Source organism: Ahaetulla prasina, chromosome 6, assembly GCF_028640845.1.
Source record: "Ahaetulla prasina isolate Xishuangbanna chromosome 6, ASM2864084v1, whole genome shotgun sequence".
Taxonomy (NCBI): Eukaryota; Metazoa; Chordata; class Lepidosauria; order Squamata; family Colubridae; genus Ahaetulla; species Ahaetulla prasina.
The window spans coordinates 40,320,208-40,341,582 of record NC_080544.1 but is presented as its reverse complement, the minus strand read 5'-3'; the positions used below and the strand labels follow the sequence as shown (position 1 = coordinate 40,341,582).

Here is a 21,375-nt window from a genome sequence, read left to right as displayed (position 1 = left end):
TATTTTGCCTTTTACAGCTTCCTATGAATTAGATCTAAAAATTGTAAGGTTTTTTTTTTTGTTCAGGATAGTGTTGACATAAGTGGAAGCAACTTAAGCGTTTTATCAAGAGCTATTTGATATATTTCTCTTTCCAGAACAAGTTTGCCTTGATGTTCACATTAGAACCAACCGGTATCATCAGAATATCAGGTGCCTCCGCATAGGTTGTTCTATTAAGATTATCAATCATATTTAATTTAATTTGACCTTCCTTTTTCATAGGGCAAGGTATGGACACATTTATATTTGTTAATGAATGAAAGCGACATTAAGCTATATAAATCATCATTGTGCAAACAACAGAAGGAAAATATAGCAGCTTTCATGTCATCTGATATCAACTGAATGAAAACAATTTTCAGAGAAACTACATCAGTAATACATTCAGCGATTCAAATCAACGAGTAAGCAAGTCCTTAGTTACACCCTGGGAGTGTCTTCTTTAAAACACGAAAACGATTTTAACAATTCCAACTGTTGCTCACTTCTATGTTCTTACATTTTAATAATTAAACCTGAAAAATTAGCAGAAATGAAATTCACAGACAAGAAATACTTTAATTAAATATTGTGTAAAATGAACATTTTTATACAGTTAAATATCTGAAAAATGTACAGATAAAACAATCTTATTGTAGGGTCTTTAACAGTAAAATCTATCATTTAGTGAAGTTTCCCATTTGGAGATGAGGAAATATGAGTGAATTGACTAATCAATCTAAAACACAAAACAGATTGTATTTATGAAGAAATGTTTTGATCATGTATGCCTGACCTTTCCTTTTTAAGATCAAAATCATACTTATATAAAGTTAAACTGAGGCAATTCACTTTCGATTTGACTTTTCAGCTTTTCCACTTAGCTAAGCCTTAAACGACTCTCACAGGAAAAATGTCTGGCATGTTTTGTAATTTGTGATATATTTATCAATTTTAAAACCTCTTATAAACATTTCCTGAAAATGTGCACTTTTGTATTAAAAAATGGTCCCTCCTTTTTGCTGAGAAATTTAATTCTGCTGCAGAGTGCAAAAGTGATTTTGCAGTGCTGCATTTGAAAGCATTTAGTGCAAGAAAGAACGGTGGGTGGGGGGAACAATTATGTCAGGATTGGCACTAACAGGCACAATATATTAAAGGAATCGTTCCAGTTTATAAATTACAGTCCTTACTGTAAGTGTCTCTACAAAACAAAAATCTGAAAATAAAAAAAGGTTACAAAATCAGGTGTGATCCCAAATGCATAAAAAGTCTTTCTCTTTGTTAAACAGTGCTAAGTTACAGATAATGCAGAGTGCAGCAGAAAACAGGTACAAAAAGAGGTCACATAGCCATTGACCAAGAGTACAGTTTACCAAGGTCAGCTACGATATTACAATTAGCCATTTTTAGGGGGTTGGGGCACGCCTCATCAAAGTGAACAGAGGGCAGGTAACTAGAGTCACAGGAAAAAAAACTGCGCCCCATATTTGTGCTTTTCTACACCATAAATTATCCAAATGAAGTAGTGATGCACTTGTTCTAAGCCCATGGTTAACAGCACAAAAGTTGTTCAAAGACGTCTAATTTTAAGGCATCCAAGGAAGTTCATCTGGCCAACACTGTAATTAAAACATCAGAAGTGAATTTCATTTATTTATTATTATTTTAATTTAGGCTTCTGATTCTCGTCCCTCCACCCCCAAGTAAACACAGTTCAGCTATGTGGCAAAGTCATGGGTGACAACTTTTAAAAAGAAATCAGAAATCAGAGAAAATGGAGAAAGAAAAAAACAAAAATCGAAACACAACATAGGAGAACCTTCCGTTTCCTGTGGCCGCATTACATGCACGTTTTCTACTAGTATTCATTACAGCCATGTGGAACAATTTTGTTTTAACTATACAACAAACAACTTTATTTCAAAATTATTTGTTCAGATAACTTAAAAATAATATAAAAATAAACAATGTTTTTCCTCAAAATAACAGAAGGATGGAAAGTCGAAAAAAATAACAACTTTGTGAAATACAAAATGAAATGAATGAACACATTTTTTAAAAAAACATAAACATATGAAGGCAGCGGTTCTTGGCTTAATGCTTTTCACAGCATTACAATACCAGTCAAATGACAAAAAACATACATACAAGAAAAATGGTGAAAATATACAAAATTTCAAAGATAAATACAATATTTATAATCAATATGTTACAAAATAAATTCCCTTGGTGATTGCAAGTGTTCATGTGAAAGGAAGTTGTAATGTAGGGCTATTTTATTCCTTATCTTTAAAAGGAATAAAATTTGATGATCTAAATATTTAAGTGGATCTGAAAAAAATTCAAGACAAGTGTATAAATATTTAGCTACAACTTTGGCAAAATCACAAAAGTCTACAATTTTATAACCACATACAAAACACATTAGGGAAGTAGGATCTAGAAGTCAAAAGGACAATTTTCTGGTACAAGAAACATAGACTTCACAGTAGCCTAAGAATGCAATAGTATACAGTGCTAGCAAAAGTTGAAAAAATGTTGCAGATCACACTTGCTTAACAGGAAGCTCTAGCAGTGGAAGTATATTTTTTTTACCAACAGACAGTAGCATTTTCCTCTGTCAGTGTGCTTGTTGAAGGCAAGAGAATTCAATATCAAAGTTACAATTTCTAACTACAATAAGTTACAAAGTTCCATTTCATTAAGATGAAGTTAAGCAATGATCAACCCTCCCATCCTCCCGTCTCCCAAAATTATCTGAAATCATATATTCATCCTTTCCCCCCCCCAACCCCGGTTTTGATGGCTCATACCTCCTCCTTGGCCCCCTTTTTTCACCACAAAAAAATATTTCACATTATAGAGATACACAACCATTGTGAATCTAGTTATGAGTACAGAAAAATGTTTTGGAGGCATTTTCATCAGTGTTTCATGATAATCAAAATGGTGCATCCACAAAGTTTTTCCCGACACATAGCAAGTACTAGACATAGCCAAGACGTAATCAGAAACTTTATACAAAATAGGTGTCGCTTTTTCCTTTTTCTTCAGGACCAAGAAATGTGAAAATATGAGAGAAGTTCAGTCAATAAAATGGAATTGTTCATGAAGAAGTTGATTGTTTGCATGTTGATTCTTAGTATTTTAAATAAACTTTTTTAAACAAAGTTTGTTTGTTTTTTGTAGCATTTCAATGTTTTGCTGATTGTATTTTGAAGATACTGGTTCCATCAGCATATCTTATATACTAAACTTGTCCCCTAGAAAGCTCATCTTCTGAACTTGGTGCTACAGTAGCTAAACAAAAAAATGAATTTACATTGGCGGAACTACAAGCCCAGACATAGCTGAAAAAAAAAGAGAGAAAAAGTACTATTAATTTACGTGCATTATGTATTGGAACTTGCAAAGAAAGAATAAACAAGCAAGCAAAACAACTAACGCTGACCACACCTAATTCTTCATAGCACCAATGTCTGAAAATCATTAGGAAGCATTCACCAAATCCATTTCCTAAAAGGCTTGGATTAGGAACCAGATGCCTTTGACTAGAGCTAAAAAAAAAATACTGTTCATGCAGCTTCTGTAGGTGAAAAAAAAAAAGGTTGTGCCCAATTAGGTATTGAAGATTTCCATAAATAGAATATATAACGGAAATGCATTTGGAATTCACAGTGGTGATAGATGCAGAAATGTAGTAATGTGTTGGTCTTCATGACCAGGTACTGCGTGGAAAAATGATCTGGATAAACGACTGATAGATCCTTTAATCTGTAGCTATCAAACAGTTTGGGGGGGGGGAATGGGGCATCTGTTTTTGGTATAATAAGCTATCCAATAAGAGAATCCTTTATCCTCTTTTACATTTTATTTTTTAAAATTGGATTTTATTAACAGAGTTTTTTTGCAAAGATTTGGCTTTGACATGACAAGAACTCTGACCTGTATGAAAGTGTGTGTGTGTGTGTGTGTGTGTGTGTGTGTGTGTGCACGCGCACAAAGCATCCCGTCTCCCACATGTGTGATTTCTCTCTTAGCATTTTGCTAATGGCAAATGGTGGCCCAGACTCCCTGGAGAAAGCCTATGTTGACAGCTAAGAAACAACATGGTCATTTCTGGTAATGTCAGACAAGGCTAGCTCACTCACCAATCAAGAACCAGACACTTCTCAAGTTCCATAAATGAAAAAGTTATACACACACACACACACACACACACATGAAGTGAATGAATATACATACATACATACATAGTGTGTGTTTGTGTGTGTATGTATATGTATGTATGTATGTATGTATGTATGTATATACACACACACACATACATATCCACACATATATATATTTCAAGCATTCAGATTTAAATGGACAGCTTCGGTTTTGACATTCTGTTAATTAGCACTTTCTTCTAATTGTATGCTGACTTTAATAAGTCAGTGACTTTCTGAGATCAAAGTCTACTATCTTACATCTGCTTTGGAATCCATCAAAGCACTATAACAAGACATAAGTTGAAATCTCCTATTTGTTAGCTCATGTTAATTTTTGAAATGTGTAGAAGGAAGTCCCAGTGCGCTTCTCTCGCGCACACAAAAAGCTCAGGGTCAAAGTACCCACAGCGTTGCATGATCTCTGGCCCCAGGAACTGATACTACCTACTTTAAAGAAATAGTAGCCATTAATGCAATTACTGAAGCACTGTAGGAGTACGCCGAAGCACTTAATAGGGGAGACAAGTTTGCAGATAGTCTCTTGTGCCTTATCCTAAGAATGGGACTGCAGGTTTAAATACCAGCAAAGCCAGGGCTTGCAATACCTGTACGGAATGTCTCTAAATTTTAAATGCAATCAGGATGCACACCCTCCCTTATTCATGATATTTATATAATCATATATTAGATGCAAAGAAAAGGCTTGTTAAACAAAAAGATTTTAAAATTTGTCATTGTGTTCTAGTTAACTTCCTAGTAGTGTCATAATTTGGTTTTAACCTAATAGTACTTAAATGTTATCATGACACCATTTCTCATTAATTTTTCTACAAGAAATATTAATACATTTTTATTTAGTCATGTGAACTTCAATTTCCCAGTTCATTAATTTCAAAAAATATCAATTTATCTCAGATTTGCTGTTGCATTTTTTTTTCCTGAAAGCTTGTTGTATGTACACATTTCTTATGTAATACAATCTCTTTGCATGACTATCCATGTGCTTAAATAAGCAGCATAAGGAATCTGAACTGTAAGAAGTGTCGTTCAATGTAATTTCACAGCAGCTCTACCATTAAATTTGATATTTCTGAAGCTGCCAAAAATGCATTATTTTTCCCTCTATGGATTTCCTTTCCTTTCCTTTCCTTTCCTTTCCTTTCCTTTCCTTCCCTTCCCTTCCCTTCCCTTCCCTTCCCTTCCCTACCCTACCCTACCCTACCCTACCCTTCCCTACCCCTTCCCTAACTATCCTTTCCCTTCCCTTCTTTCTTTTCCTTTCTTTTTTCCCTTCCCTGCCCTTCCTTTCCCTCCTCTCTTCTCGCCTCTCCTCTCCTTTCTTCTCGCTGGCAATTTTCTTGCTAGGTTTTGCTGGTAGGTATGGTGGTCTTTTTATAAGGGCTCTCAAAGATGAAAGGACAAGGAATGGTCAACTCTAACACTCTACATGTAGAAGAAGGAGAACAAGAGCAGCTTTAAGTCCACCAACATGCAATGTAAATTTGATTGGCTGCCAATTTTTGGAAACACGTAAGCAACTAGCAGGTTTCTGCTTATTTATACCACATAGATTTGATTTTGAGATTAGTAGCAGAGTATATGTTAAGGTAGGATAGAAATATTATGGTCAAAGGACGAAAGTTGCTCTTAGTTCGAGTCATGTTGGGTAGATTGAGCTTTTGATTTTTAGATGATTTGCCTAAGATCATGGCTTTTTAAAATCTTCAATGTTTATTTTGGGGACACAGATACTACGTGGCAAAGACCCCCACATACAAGCTATAGTATGTATTTATTAATACACTCAAATCCTCTGTTACTTTGGAAATTTGCTTTGAATTGATAGATTAAAGCCAATTGAGTTATAAGAAAATGATGTAATTTGGAAAACACAAGCAAGCATACGGACATGCCCAGTTAGACTAATGGATGAAATGGATATGACTGCCACAAAAGTAGAGGCTTGTTTCAGTGCATAGCTGTGGATCTAATATTTGCATAATTGTATTAGGTGAAAGTTCATTGACCTTAAAATTATCAAATTTCATACTTCAACACAGAGATCTTTGGGAATAGTAATTATCATGAATTATTTTTTCATATGGAATGGTTAGAGTTATGAACACTCAATTTAATCAATTTAAATCAGTACACAGTACTCATGAAATTTGAAGTACACAGTACTCATGAAATGCCATGCATAAACCACACCTCTCTCTACATGTCCATCATCATCTTATGGCAGATGCTTTTTTTCATCCAGTTTGCTACTTGCTTATAACATATTATTTACATATGAATAAAGACCATGGCAGAAACTAGGTTTAGAAAAATGTACATTCCTTACACTCCTATTTTTTCGAGAGGAATACTTCTGGTATCCCATATAACTAATGGGATTGGGCAAATTGTGCGCACTATTTGGAACATGTCTTTGTTTACATGGAAAGATTAGTCACAGGTTTACAGATGGAGCATAACAGCCAGATGCTCTCGCATTTCGACCCCTACGTGCCACTGTCTGGATGGCAGCCAGCTCTTGCCAGCTGTGAATTCCTCCAATATGGCAGAGTTCCAATGTAGTTAGCTCCGCACAATGATGCCATCAGGACTGGAAGAAACAATACCAAATGGTGAAGGAATGGGAGGCATTGTTCACAATCTGTGGCCAACATTCCCTTGTGGTAAATGCAGTTTGGAGATGAGGGACAGAGCACAGCTTCGGTCACCTACAGTAAGCTCCCTTCAATTAATTGATGGCAATGAATACTAATAACACCATCAGCATTTAGTAGCAAGGGTTGTGTCAAAGTAGGGGCAATAATGGAAAAAGCAACCTTCAACCACATTTCACCATCCTGTAATTTAGTGAAACAGTGGTGGAGATATTGGCTTTAAGTGTCCTGCATGGTCCATTATTAAACAAGCAAGTCAACAAATCTAAATACCATAATAGTAATAGTGGACTTTAAATCTTGAGGTAGATTCATAACAGAAGAAACTCGTTTCATCTTCAAGTATGTTTTTTTTTGGGAGGGGGAATATAAATATATCTGTCTTCAAACAATACAATTTTGTAAACAGGGCATGAACTCAAACACAGCATTACCAATGCCATCAAGCATGTGATCTTGTGGTTAACTTTAATATATAAATGGCTACCTACAGTTGAGTGATTAGAGTTTTGCAGGGGAAAACCTGTTGAGAGAAGATCAATATATTGTCTTTGAATAGCTACTTTCTCATAATTTAACTCATCTATCTTGACTGTTATGAGAACAAAATGAAAAACACCTGAATTCCACTCAAGGAATATCTATATGCATGTCTTCAACTGTGCCTGTGCATAGTTGGTAAACCAAATATAAGGAATTCCGAGTGGGATAAATAAGAAACTAAGTTCCTTCCTTAGTATGCTTCCAAATGATCTTCAGAACATTCATATTCACCTAAACAGCTACATATTCTCTCTCTCTCTCTCTCACACACACACACATACACACACATTGTATATATACACTTACAATTATATTCACCAACACGTTTATTATTTTACTTTATTTATATATCAAATTCATAGAAGGCCCATTTCACTCACAAAACAACTCTGGGCATGACAAAATGATATATACTGTATAAATATGTGTCTGCATTGTCCCAAAGGTTTTTTTTCCAAGAGGCAACTGGACTTTCTGTTTTTTCTTTGAAGACATTTCACTTCTCACCCAAGAAGCTTCTTCAGCTCTAGAGCTCTCTCTACCCAGAACTAAAGAAACTTCTTGGATGAGAAGCGAAATGTCTTCAAAAAAAACCCCAGAAAATCCAGTTGCCTCTTGAAAAAGCACTTTGAGACAACCATGACCAGGATGACTGAGAATCTCCATAGACATATGTCTGCATTATTTTCTTGGTGGACCATGATTTAACTGGAAACTGGAACAATGATGGCACAAGGAACATTCATACAACAGTGAATCCTGATAGGTGCCAAAAAAAATTATATTAATTCATAGTGCTGTTTATATTTTCTCCTACATCAGTAACAGAAGATGTAGTCTTTCTACGACCATACCACTGACTCTTACCACTTGCCTAATAAAGTCCACAATACCATTTCGTTTACACATAAATGAACGTGAACAAATTGAGAAGAACAGATATCAAATTAGCCACTTCTGGGTTATGTTCTAAATTTATATGTATTAAATGTTGTCATGCCACTGATTTCCCAGGGATAATGTTAAGAAGGACAGGCAAGTTGAAATTATCAACAAGTTTTGAAAAGTGATTTAAAAAAAGAAAGAAAGAAAGCTTTTAGATTTGTGATGAAATAATATTTTCACAGAACATGTAATGGGCGGAAACATTCTGTGTTCTTCAAAATATTTGTTGGGTATTATTTCTCTTTCTTCTTAGTTCTGTTATTCTAAGTGCCGTTTCTTATTCTAAAAAGAGTTTAGGTTTGGATATTATAGATAAAAGGTCAAAGCACAACAAAAATAATTATATTTTTAAGTCTGTGCTAGATAAATAACCATGCTATACACGTTTGCGCTACACTGGAAGAGAAGTGAACAGGAGGCTCATTTTGGTTTTAAAATATTAAAAATGTTTTTTAATATTTTTAACAAAAATGTTTTTTTTCTTTAATATTGGGCAAGGGTACAGAAAACTTGTACTCTCATATTATCTCAGATTACAAAGGAATGCTATCCTTCAGAGATGCTATGCTCAAGTGTTCCAGTTCATAAATATCTATCTCAAGGGAGATTGACTAACCAACTCAATTACAGGTAGTCCTTGACTTACAATCATTGAGTACCATTCAAAATTACAATGGCACTGAAAAAAGTTGTGGCCAGTATTTACAACCATTGAAGCATCCTCCCCCTTCCCCCCCAGTCACAAGATCAAAGTTCAGGATGATGGCTGCAGCATCTCAGGATTCCCATTTGTCATCTTCCCAGCTGGCTTCCAACAAGCCAAATCAATGGGGAAAGCTGGATTTGCTTAACAACCATGTGATTCACTTAACAACTCTGGCAAAAAATAATAATTGTAAAATTGTGCACAACTCATTTAATAACTGCCTTGCATAGCAATATAGATTCTGGTTGCAATTGTGGTTGTAAGCCAAAGACTAGTTGTATGTGTAGAATTAAGTTTTTGGTAAGTCCAATATCCTGTGTTACTATTCCTGATTTTGGTAGCTTCTTCTGTTTCTGTCTGTCAATATGTGATTCAAGTTTGGGGTCAGGACAAAAGGTGAAGCTTATGGAAGAAATGTGGGCTATGGATACAATCAACACCTAAATCATAAAGTAACGGGGGGGAAAACTGAGGGTGTGGGATCTTTCTGTCCACTTCCTGCAACTCATCTCACAAGTAAATGAAATTAAGGCAACCATCCTCCAAACGATGAAGGTCGGGGTTGGCTACACATGTGTTCATCTCAAAGATGCTCATGGGGAATGGCTAAATTTTCTGAAATTTACTACATGGAGCTTAGCTTGCAAAAAGTAATTTTTAGAAAACAAATATATTAGAATGTAAATTTCAAATATTAATTTCTTTTTATTATTTCCTTATTGATTAATTGACAAAATAAATATAGGTTATACGAGTCAAGTATGTATACCCTGCTGCTGCTGTTGTTGTTATTATTATTATCCATGGTGGGCCAGTGGTTAGAATGCAGTTTTTTAAGCTAACTCTGCTCACTGCCAGCAGTTTGATTCTCACTGGCTCAAAGTTGGGTCAGCTTTCCATCCTTGCAAGGTGGGTAAAATGAGGACCCAGATTGTTGGGGGCAATATGCTGACTCCGTAAACTGTTTAGAGAGGGCTATGAAGCAGTATGAAGCGGTATATAAGTCTAAGTGCTATTGCTATTATTATTACAAGTCGTTATTACCAATCATAAACTGCCCACGTCATTGACTGAGATGGGAAGCCATAGAAATTGAGCAAACTAACAGACAAATAAAGGCCCTTCATGTTTCTTTCTATTATTAATTTCCAATAAAATTTAGAGAGAAACCACTAAATATATATTTGGGCTGGTGAAGCAAAATTTCACTCCAAGATTTGTTAATTCTTATTTCTATCACCTAGCCAAGCAAACCGTGCACTTCTTTTACTACAATATAAAGGTATTTTTTTAAAAAAATCCCTGGACCAAATCTCAAGAGAGTTATTAAGGATGGAAATATCAAAAAACCTAAACTGATTCAGAACAAAAGTTATACATTTATTGCTTAATCACATTAGAAAAATAACATCATCTTCTTTCTATCAGAGTTTTCAAATATAGTAACATTTGTTTGCTAAATATATATTCTGCTTTTCTTCTAGGAACTAAAAAAGATGTATACTGCCTCCTCCAACTTTTCTCACAACTGTTCATGGAGTATCTCGATAGACAGAGGGGATCCTTTGTGAGGGAGGGTTGACTATTATAATTCCTTGAAAAAGTTGCTAGATTTGGCCTTGGCAATTATAGACCAAATTGTTTGTTGAGTATGGTAAGCCAAGTCTAAGCTGGCACTTAACAATGAAACACTTTAGATTGGACAAAAAAAAAAAGAGTTTAGGGAAGGACATTCCCCTATATATTTTAATACTTAATCCACCAGTATTTATCAGTGTTGCAATCTTGTCCTTATTCTTTTATCTATCAACAGATTAAAACTATACCTATGTAAGAATTAGATGCAATTTGAATGGGGTACTCTCTGATGCAATGCCTAATGCAAGTACTTAGTGTAAGACAAGACTGTGTTTTGGTTTCTTTAATTTCTATATCAAAATCTTATCCAAAAACTTAAATACAGTGCGGCAATATCCACCTAGATTATCTGATTTAAACATTCTCGTATTATTGTACATTGATTATGCAGTTCCACTCCCAACAACTTTGGTACTAAAGGCATTAGCCTGTAACTGTAGTGAGGATAATTTATTCATTAAGTACCAAAAGATCAAAATAATGGCCAAAACACTGAAGCCGCACCATTGAATTGTCCATTTTCAATAGACAGAGCCAGTTAAATGCTTCAGTTAACTAAAGTGGTGCCATGCCATTCTTCAGGAGGAATAAAATCACAAATAACACCAGCAGAACAAAGTATTACAACAGCCATTTTAATTTTTCTGAAATTCAGCACATTTTTTATATTTCCCCCCATATTTGATGGCTTATGTAGCTTGGTCTTGGCTGCCGTCAAATTGTTCCAGTTGAAATCACTGGCTCAGTTTGTTTATAGTCTGCCGTGACACATACTTTAATTACATAATGCTCCTATTAATACAAACCAGGTTTCTCAGGGCATTTGTGCAGCTTCTGAGGTGTGTACCAGGTGCAGTTTTATGATTAGAGGCTGCAACCAGAATTTGGTTTGCAGTTACTAATTATTGGTGTGTATACGAACACCTTATCCAAAATATGGCAAAATTGTATATAACAGCTTGCCACACAAGAGGCGAAATAACAGTTACAGTAGCTGCCGTATTTAATGTAAGTGAAGTTTGTTAGAATTTTTAATAGGTATATATTAATTAGCCATAAGGGTTTATTATTCTCCATTATCAACCATAATATGGTTGGCCTTTGTCTGTAATAACATCTTTGACTTGACCCCGGGTTAGAATAGATCAAGATAAGAGACTGGCACAAAGTCATCAAGCAAACTTCCGTAGCCAAAAGTGGTTCTATGAACGTTTGCATAATTCTATTAATTTTTAAAATGTATATCTTGTTCAATATGCAGTGGGGTATATAGATAGGAGATGAATTCATGTGATAAGAGGTTCAAAATGTAACACAACAAACTAAAAAAAAAAGGATGGGGTGGTATACAAATGGGGATTATATAATTCCAAGATTGCACTGAAAAAAATATCCATTCCATTCATTATAGTTATGTCTAAGCCAATATATCCCAGATCAGGGGGAGGAAAGCAGGTCAGATCTTCTATTTTACATGATAGCGCATTGACTTGCTGGTGGTTTTTCATGAGGGCCTGCTTCTAAGTGAATGCTTCCCCCATGAACTTCCAGTGACCCAGGTTTGCAGGTAAAAACTGTGTCACCTCGATATGCATGTTTGAATCAACTTTTTATCATCAAAATCCTTGGCCTGATTAGCTCAGTAAAGATCGTTTGTTTTCTTGGTATTGCAAACGATGCTTTCTCAATCAGGAGAAAGCATCGTTGAGATCTCTTTCCTTTCAGGTTTCTATGACTTAAATCCCACTTGGAACCATTTAGACCTGTTCCTCCTCCTGGCTACCTTTAAAAAAATATACCATCTAAAAATTCTTGTTCAAGACATACTTCTTCACATGTTATTCTGCAACGTGGAAATTGAATCATATGGATATCTCCTTGCATGTAAAGCAGCATCCATTGATTCAGGCTTTCAGGCCGGATATGAGGAAAAACAAAGCCCATTCATACAAGATATATATATATATATATTTATTGGGAAGAGGCTGGCATATTTAGCAATTGATATTCATAATTACCTCTCCCATTTCCTGAGATCAGTAGTAGATGCTGGAAGAGGAAGATGCGGGCTACAAAGGATTCCTAAACTGGTTTGGGGATTTAAAATTACAGCCAGGAGGGAGGAAGAAAGGGCTGAGGCACTGGTAAATTTCCAGAGACTCCTGCATAGAAGAATGGGAGAAAGGAGGGGTTTAGGGTTTCTGACGCATTATGAAAGGAAGATGAGAGGAAGTGCCTTGATATATTTCTACTATATGACAGAAAAAGAGCTCTAATAGAGGTAGAAGAAAGGAATAAATAAAGCTGGGAGACCCCTGATTTACCTACTGCCATTTAAGATTACACGAAACCCTTGACTGTAAATCAGAAAATCTAGGGTACATATAACCAATTATCGGCTTCAAGATTTGCCTGTAGTGAACGTCTCAATGCCAATCTACAGTTGAGACAAGTGGCTACTACAGGTTTCCAATTAGAAGCAACTATTATTCTCAGGTAACAATTACTTTAATAATTCTCAAATATATTTATTTAAATCAAAACACCTAAATTTAATTTAGTTATATGAAAAGCTGTTTGCTATTTTTGTACTGGTTAATAATGTTTTCAGTTTCTGCAAAATACTAAACTGTGGTTGGTTTAGTTTTCCATGTAATAAAGGCCAAATAAAGAACTTCTCAAATGCTTATTTCGTATAACAGATACAATTCAGAGGATGTTTAAATGATTCAACTAACAAACAGAATTTGCTAGAATTGTAAAAAGGGTTCTGTTTTTTTTAAAAAAAGCAACTAATCCTAGGGACAAGAAATTAAAAGGAAATTATTTATATCACATTTGCTAATGCATAAATAAAAATTTGAGAAGATGTATGTTGAGAAAAATGTGCCCACTCTAAATAACCGATGTCTTGAAGCATGACATTGGCTAGCAAATACCTTTCAAGCAGAGATACTTGGTTTGGTTATATATTTTATTCCTTAAATTTGATTTGCCTGGGCTGTTTATGCTTGTTGGGATATGCCATCTAATGACAGGGCTATTCACCAAAATTCAGGCAACTGGCAAATCCAGAGATAAACATTAGGGAGCCTGGAGCAGAATTGGGCCAATCTAGTTCATCTTGAATTTTCACAAACCTTCTGTGTCACTCAATTTCTGGAGATGAGGACAGCAAAACTACTTTTTTTTTTAGTAAAATAGTCTGGGTGATGGAAGAAGAATGATGAAGACTCTATTGGATTTCATTGTCTGGAAGTGATTTATTTAAATCAGAATAATCTTAGTGATTAGGTAATCCCTAGGAACAAAAGAACTGAATTCAATTTTTAAAAATTGCTCAGGATTTAGACATCACATTTGAGGAAAGAATCTGTAGCTTGGGTCCCAAGCAACAAACCGGGTGATTTCTGTACTCTATTCTATACAGAACCAATTGGCATATTAATAACTAATTTTTATTAGTGGATATTTTAAAAAGTAATCTCTTTTTTAAAAGTCAAAAATAGCATATTTGACTGACCTTAATTTTTTTTTTATAACATAATAAGATATGCTTGAAAGTTGTATTTGGATTATATAGCATACTACATGATAAAAAGTCTAAAATGTGAATACTTCTGTTAACTAAAGGGAGCAGGCTGCTGCAATATTGTAGTACTTTCTAGCAATTTATATGCTTAGATTGTGTTTTGGTGTACATCACAGATAAGTTTCAGATCAATTCAGCTGAGACAGATGTTAAACTTCCATTTGAAAAAAGATATAAAGATTTCTAAATAAAAATCTTATATCCTGAATAAAAGTGTTTGCAGTGGTTTTCCTTCCCTCTGTAAATGTTCACTCATTAATGTCCTCAAGCTTCTTAATACTTATTTATTCTGATATTTCTATTGGCAGTTGAACTGGAATAAGATCCAGTGCAAGCAGAAACCTTGACTTGTAGGGGAACAACAGCAGCCCTGAACAAATTTCAAACATTTATTGATGTTTTTCAGGGTTAGTGTTAGTCCTACCTTTGGAAATGCTGCTGAGTAAAATATCACTATCAAAAAAGAAAATTGGGTGCATAAAATATATACAAACTTAAAGGAACAAACCTGGTTTATGAGAAACATTCCATATTTGGACTTTAGTTTAAAAATCAATGCATAAAACCTTAAGGAGAAATGATGGGCAAACACCTATTCCTTCTTCTAATATAATTATTACAAATAATCAGCCTAAAATAAAATTGTAGGCTATGGTTTTGCTGCTGCATTTAAGATCAAGCTTTTGTTCCTGCAGCAAAAGCCATTTTTTAAAAAAATAAAAAAACCTATGTATTTTGTTTCTAAAGTTTGGGGGGGTTTTGTCTTTTGATATTTGCTTGTGATGATAATGTTTTTTTCCCCAAAACTTGAAAAATGTCATCTTCTGAATGGAAAAAAACATCAAAAACCTGAAATCACAGGAAACGTAATAGAGAGATCCAGCTCACCTTGAAGCCCATTTCCATTTGCGCTGGTGCAAGATGGCGGAGGAGAAGCTTGGGGCCTGACCACAGGAGCAAAGGCGCTCTTTTGTTTCACTGCAGAGATGACATTGGCAGGTGAGAATGAGAAAATGCCGTGTGTACTGCTACAGTTTGAAGGAAGGGTGACCGAAGAGGCTGCCATGGTAGGGCTTGACGGCACTACTGCAATAAAGCAAAAATAATCAGGACTCATATTGAGGATGTTTATGGCAAACAGGAAAGGAAGGGGAGGAAAAAAGATGTATCGTAGGGCCTCGCCTCTTTATGGGAAGGATAATAACATATATAAAAATAAAATGCTTTGGCTTGCCACGCTCTGGATAACAGGCAAACTCTTTTGTCTTGGACTTCGATTGTAAATTGAGCAGTCCAATCTGGTACTTACTTTTAGCATTAATTTTTTTTTTTTGAAAGTACCAATATATTGTCCATGATCTTTTTCCTTTTCCTCTTTTAATTGTCCAGCCTCCAGAGTCACCCCTCCTTTTATCCAGTAGCTTATGTCGAAGGAAGTAACAAAGTAAGTTCTTAACAAACAGGAATGATGTAATGATGTGCCTTAGAAATAAAGACTTACTGCCGTAAGGGGAGTTCGCAGTCGAGCCATTAAGGAATCCAGGGGAACCAGGTACACCAAGGTTGGGCATGCTGGCATTGCCGTAGCCATTCATACTATTGCTGACTGTGTTGTAATTGGACTGTTGAGGAGTACTGCTTGGGACGTATCCTCGCGGGGAAACACTGCTTGTGTTGCGACTGTAACCTACTGAATTGGGAGGAAAAACCCATCCCAAGAAAAGGATCATTATTATGAGGCATGAAGAGTTTCCTACAACATCATAGATTGCACGGTTAAATGTCCATGGACATTCTCAACCATCCACGTCACGGCTGTCCCAAAGAAAACTAGGATAATTCTCTGTGATCAAGTTGCCGCAGCCAACTCGCTGTAGCAAACTTGTCATGGCCAACTCACTGCAGGCCAATTTGCCATGGCCAACTCGCCACAGAACAAGAATTAGACTAATATCAAAGAAATGATGGAATAGAATTATTAAAGAAAGGAGGGACAGAATGAAATGTGAATGACAAAAATTAAAATATTTTTTAAATTATTTTAAATAATTAAATTGAATTATTGAATTGTCCCGCAGCAAGCTGTCCTGCAGTGAATTGGCCATGATGAATTATCCCATGGCAAGTTCAGCAGGGCAGATTGGCCACAGCAAGTTGGCCATGGTGAATTGATCATGGCAAATTGTACCCATTCCGATCCCAAAAGATGCTTTTCAAAAGGCAACTGGACTTGGTTTTTTTCTTGAAAATGTTTCGCTTCTCATCCAAGAAACTTCTTCAGTTCAACTTCTTGGATGAAAAGCAAAAAGTTTCAAGGAAAAAACGTCAAGAAAGTCCAGATGCCTTTTTGAAAAACACCTTTGGGACATAGACTGCAGACTTTTGATTGATCGCACCATGTTAGCTTATGTCATTGGCTCTTTCATCTTTTTGCATGGAAAGGTCATTTTTTCCCCACCTTCTCTACTTAAACCATCTGTGATCACTCTGAGTTGTTCCTGCTTCTGGCAAACACATTTTTTTCAATGCGGTTGTGTCACTTTCACTCACATTTGTCTTTATCAATAATTCCCATAATTTAAATGGCTGGGTTGCATCATCAAGATCTAAGCGTTCCCTTTTAAAGTTTTCAGAACACATATTTTGCAAAAGCAGTTATAAAGTCATGTAGCTTTCTGCAGAGATGTAAAAAAATGTTTCAAAGAAAATATTCCTTCTTAATATTGATAATTTCCTAGTAGAAATAAGAAAGAACTTGTTCTATTTATCATGCTTTAATAAATATTGAAAAAACATAACAAATGACTCTGCTTCAGTGTAGGGAACACTTTTTTGATAGCAACATGAGTCAAGAAAGCTTTGTTAAACTGTAAAATAATATATTTGAAAATCCCATGAAAAAGATGCATCACAGGAATTATATGCAATCCAATCCATGTGTATGTGAAAGTAAATCAGAAGGATTTATTCCATATTCTATTGTTAGGTTTGCAATTATCAGCCACAATTAATTGAGTCAGTGTATTTGGCTACAAATAGCTGTTTTAGTACATAGTCAATGGCTATGTCCATACTGAGCATCAACCTAGAATTTAGTGTTACGAGAATTATGGTATTTTCCCTAAATTTGTGTAATTTCTTCCAGCTCAGACACAAGAAAGAAGCTTCTGTTCAGTTTCAGATTAATCACAATATCAAATGACCATGTTATATACTTGCTTATTTATATGTGTCAAAAATTAAGATAAAATAATTGCTTTAGATTTAGAAAGCAAAGAAAGCTCTTATCATTGAAATATGAAAATAAAACCATTCAGATTTCTTCACCCAAATACTTTCAATATGCTCAAGGGAGGCTAGCTTATTTTGACACTATCAACCCATAGTTTAAGCAGCATGTTGAAAGCAGATGGGAATTTATGTATCGCCATAACTCTAATATATTTTGCTATTAGCAAAATAAATTTACTGAAGCATGCTTTAGTCAAATATGTCAAATGTAGTAGAAAATGGTTATCACAATTCCTGTTAACTGTAGCACACACATTTATTCTACTCAAAAGATGGCCAACTATACAGGTAGTCCTCGACTTATAACAGTTCACTTAATGATAGTTCGAAGTTACAACAGTACTGAAAAAAAGTGACTTATGATTGTTTTTCAATGTTATGAAATGACCATGTGATCAAAATTCAGATGCTTGGCAATAAGTTTGTATTTATAACTGTTGCTGTGTCCCAAGGTCATGTGATCACCTTTTGCGACCTTCAGATTCAGTTAACAGCCAGGTGACTAACTTATCAACTGCAATGATTCATTTAACAACTGAGCCAAGAAAGGTTGTAAAATGGGGCAACACTCACTGAATAAATGTCTCACTTAACAACAGAAATTTTGGGATCAATTGTGTTCATAAGTCATGGACTACCTGTACTTGTAGATCATTTCTGATGATCATTGCTGATGATCTCTTTATAAAAAAATAAAAAAATCAGTCAAAACTTTATAAAGGAAGAAGTGTGGTTTGACCGGAAGAAAGTGGTAGTAAAAAGCAAATTGCAGGTGTGAGAAAAAACAAAGAAAGATATGCACTAGCGGTCTTTACAAAGTTAAAAATACTGGTTTTCAAATTTCATATTTTACAATGCTTAGTTATTATCAAATTCAAGTTATTAGTTCTTTCCAATTAATGTAACATGACGAAACAAAATAAAATTGAAAGAATCCCAAGAAGCAGGGAGCTAACTGCATAACTAAACTAATGGTTTTGTACAAGGGTAAGCAATAACTTTGCTGCATAATTCATAATTCTTCACGTACCTTGGTCGTTAGCCTGTGATGTTTCTGAAACATTAACTGCTAGCTGGCTGCTAAATGAATTTACTCCCATCATACCACTATGAGCTGGAGTGTTGGCAAGTGTAGGAATCTGATTGTGGTTACGTGGCACACTATATAATGCTTCTGCAATATCAGCTGCTCGTTTCAGGATTATTTCCTATGAAACAGTAAATGGATAATTTTTCTAACATATAATATCATTTAATTATCCTATATTTCATGTAGCAAATCCTAATAAATGATGCCTATTGACCTATGGTTATATCAGACAGGATTACTGTGTTCTTGGGAAGATTACATTCCTTTTAATTTACAAGTATTGTACATTGTACAGTAAAAATTGTATAATTTTCCAGTACTGAACCCAGGGCAGAAATAGTTTAAAAATCTTCCTAGCATTCTTACTAATAAAACATCTGTTTCTTTAAAAAATAAAACACTTCTTTTTGTATTACCTAACACATTACTGTTTTGATATTTTGTAATAAACAACTTGTGTTTTTATCTGGTGTAGCAGTTTTTTAAAGCTGTGATCTGCTTGATGGTACCAATGTCCTTGTGGGCCTCTTTGGCCATGACTGTATTGGCGAGGAAGACAATTGGGATCTACCTGCTTGTTGTGGGGCATGCCATACAGCAATAGCACTTAGACTTATATACCACTTCATAGTGCTTTACAGTCCTTTCTAAGCATTTACAGAATCAGCATATTGCCCCCAACAGTCTGGGTCCTCATTTTATCAACTTCAGCAGCATGGAAGGCTGAGTCAACCTTGAGTCAGTGAGAATCGAACTGCTGTCAGTTGGCAGAATTAGCCTGCAATTCTAACCACTGTGCCATCACAGCTTCAACAAGGTAAGTGTTGTGTCCTTGGTCTCTCCATCACTACCACCTCTCTTTGTAATTGGCCACGTTGGGATAGAAAAACTGGTTTTGAGAGTAAAAGAATCAAGGAATTTAAATTTTGCTTCAGAGCACTTGTTTCATATCAAACTGCCAAAAGAATTTTGCTATGAACCACAATAATGTACTGGTACTTTGTTAGACGTTCAAGTTGAAAATACTTGCAATTGTAGGGCTGGGTTCTGAGACCGTTTTAAGGCAGGATTTGCTTTAACTGTAGTTGAAAAAAACCACAACAGGCAGTTCAGATCCTAAACCATAAACCATGGCTTCTAAACCGTAATGAGTAAGTTGATGCAACACATTCAACCAAAACCAAATAAATCACATTATGATTTATTACGATATCTTTAATCCAGTATCAATAAATGGGGAAGTGGGAGAGACGATGGGGACATACCTGATTGTTGTGGGGCATGCCATACAGAGCTTCAACAAGGTCAGCTGCTCTTTTAAGTAATACTTCCTAAAGGAAAAAGAGAACGGTGCATTGTGAAAATGGATACAGCAAGGACTTAGCATCCATTGTTTTGAATTCCTGCTATCCTAGATAAAGCTTATTAACTTGATTGTGTTGTTATATGAAAGAGAGAGAGAAGTTTTACAAAGACAGCAAGACATTTTGCTTTGGAAGAAAAAAAAAAGTACTTGGGTTCAAGTCAAAGTTAGATAGGAACCTAAAAATAAGAATGCATTTTATATCCAGCTGTTCAATTATGACTGACTAGAAAAGGTGTTTGCTGCTGTAGCATGTAGCTCTGGTGCTGAATTAGTGAAATCAGTGCTTGAGGTTTAATGATGTAGTCTTATGGGTATTAAACAAACAAACACATGGTAGAGATATGAAAGGCACAGGCATCACATTTGGCTGTTAATTCCTAGCACTTTAGTGGTGAAGAACAATAAGCAATTTTCCATATCTTAATTAAACTGGCAGAGTCCTTAAAGACAACATCTCACCCCTAATTCATGCCCCAAATTTGCAAGTGAGTTCAATGCTTATTCCTCTTTATTTTGAACAATAAAGTGAATTAACTTGGGTTAATCTAGTTCTTTCATAATGACATTAAGAAATTTTTCAATTAACCTCTTTGACTGCATGTTGTAAAGGACTTCATAAATGACTTCACATTCAGAGAGTGTTGAGTACTTGTGCCTGGGGGCATGGATGCACTGAATTTTGTCTTATCCCTGTCTGCATGCCTACCTCCAGTTTTACGATTGGAGAGGATTAATCCATACTTTAGTTAATTTTAAATACAAACGGACTTAAATCTGAATATTTATCCTTCAGCTGCAATACGTTTAGTTTAGGGGTATGTGTGATACGGGCAGGTTGTGGCAAATGAGGATGATGGTTTTTGAGATGCTAGAACGCTAACTGTGTTTTCAATGCTTGTTAAGATTTGATCTCTCTTTTCATGACAATATTCCTGACATTATTTGAAAATGATACCTCTGAGAATTGAAGCAACCCTACCCTAAAATTGCATGCATAGGGACTGAGAGTTTTGGAGTTTGCATTTATTAGGCCCAAACGCACATCATTCCAATGGAGGAATTAATATGGAAATATGTGCCAATCGTTTCTGATGGAGACATATATTCGTGGGAATATATGGGAGTCTCACTACTTGTAGCAATAGTACATGGCTATAATTAGCCATAGACTTCCCTTTTGCAATGGAATGAGGCACAGAATGAGCAACTCACATGTGACTAATGTGACACAAGCCCAATTAACTGGGAGCGTATGTAGCATGCATGCCCCTGCATATGGACATAGATTTAC

The 21,375-nt window shown here is 35.3% G+C and overlaps 1 protein-coding gene across 8 annotated transcripts in view; it reads right to left on the bottom strand.

Annotated features, from left to right (window-relative positions):
• Positions 1-562: 562 nt before the first annotated feature.
• The window catches only part of EBF3 (EBF transcription factor 3), a 207,855-nt gene continuing 187,042 nt past the window's right edge, over positions 563-21,375 (bottom strand). For 2 of the 8 annotated variants that reach the window (XR_009155728.1, XR_009155730.1), the window contains exons 12-17: positions 19,984-20,049; positions 18,659-18,836; positions 15,839-16,027; positions 15,226-15,423; positions 12,764-12,907; positions 564-3,374 (exon numbers count right to left, since the gene is read on the bottom strand). Coding sequence is in view for 2 of the 8 variants with exons in the window: in XM_058188337.1 (XP_058044320.1) it covers positions 3,343-3,374; positions 15,226-15,423; positions 15,839-16,027; positions 18,659-18,836; positions 19,984-20,049 (663 nt within the window). In the remaining 6 variants the exon portion in view is untranslated. Of the gene's footprint in view, positions 3,375-12,763; positions 12,908-15,225; positions 15,424-15,838; positions 16,028-18,658; positions 18,837-19,983; positions 20,050-21,375 lie in introns of all 8 variants that reach the window. The other 6 variants (XR_009155732.1, XR_009155733.1, XR_009155729.1 and 3 more) reach the window with 5 other exon arrangements.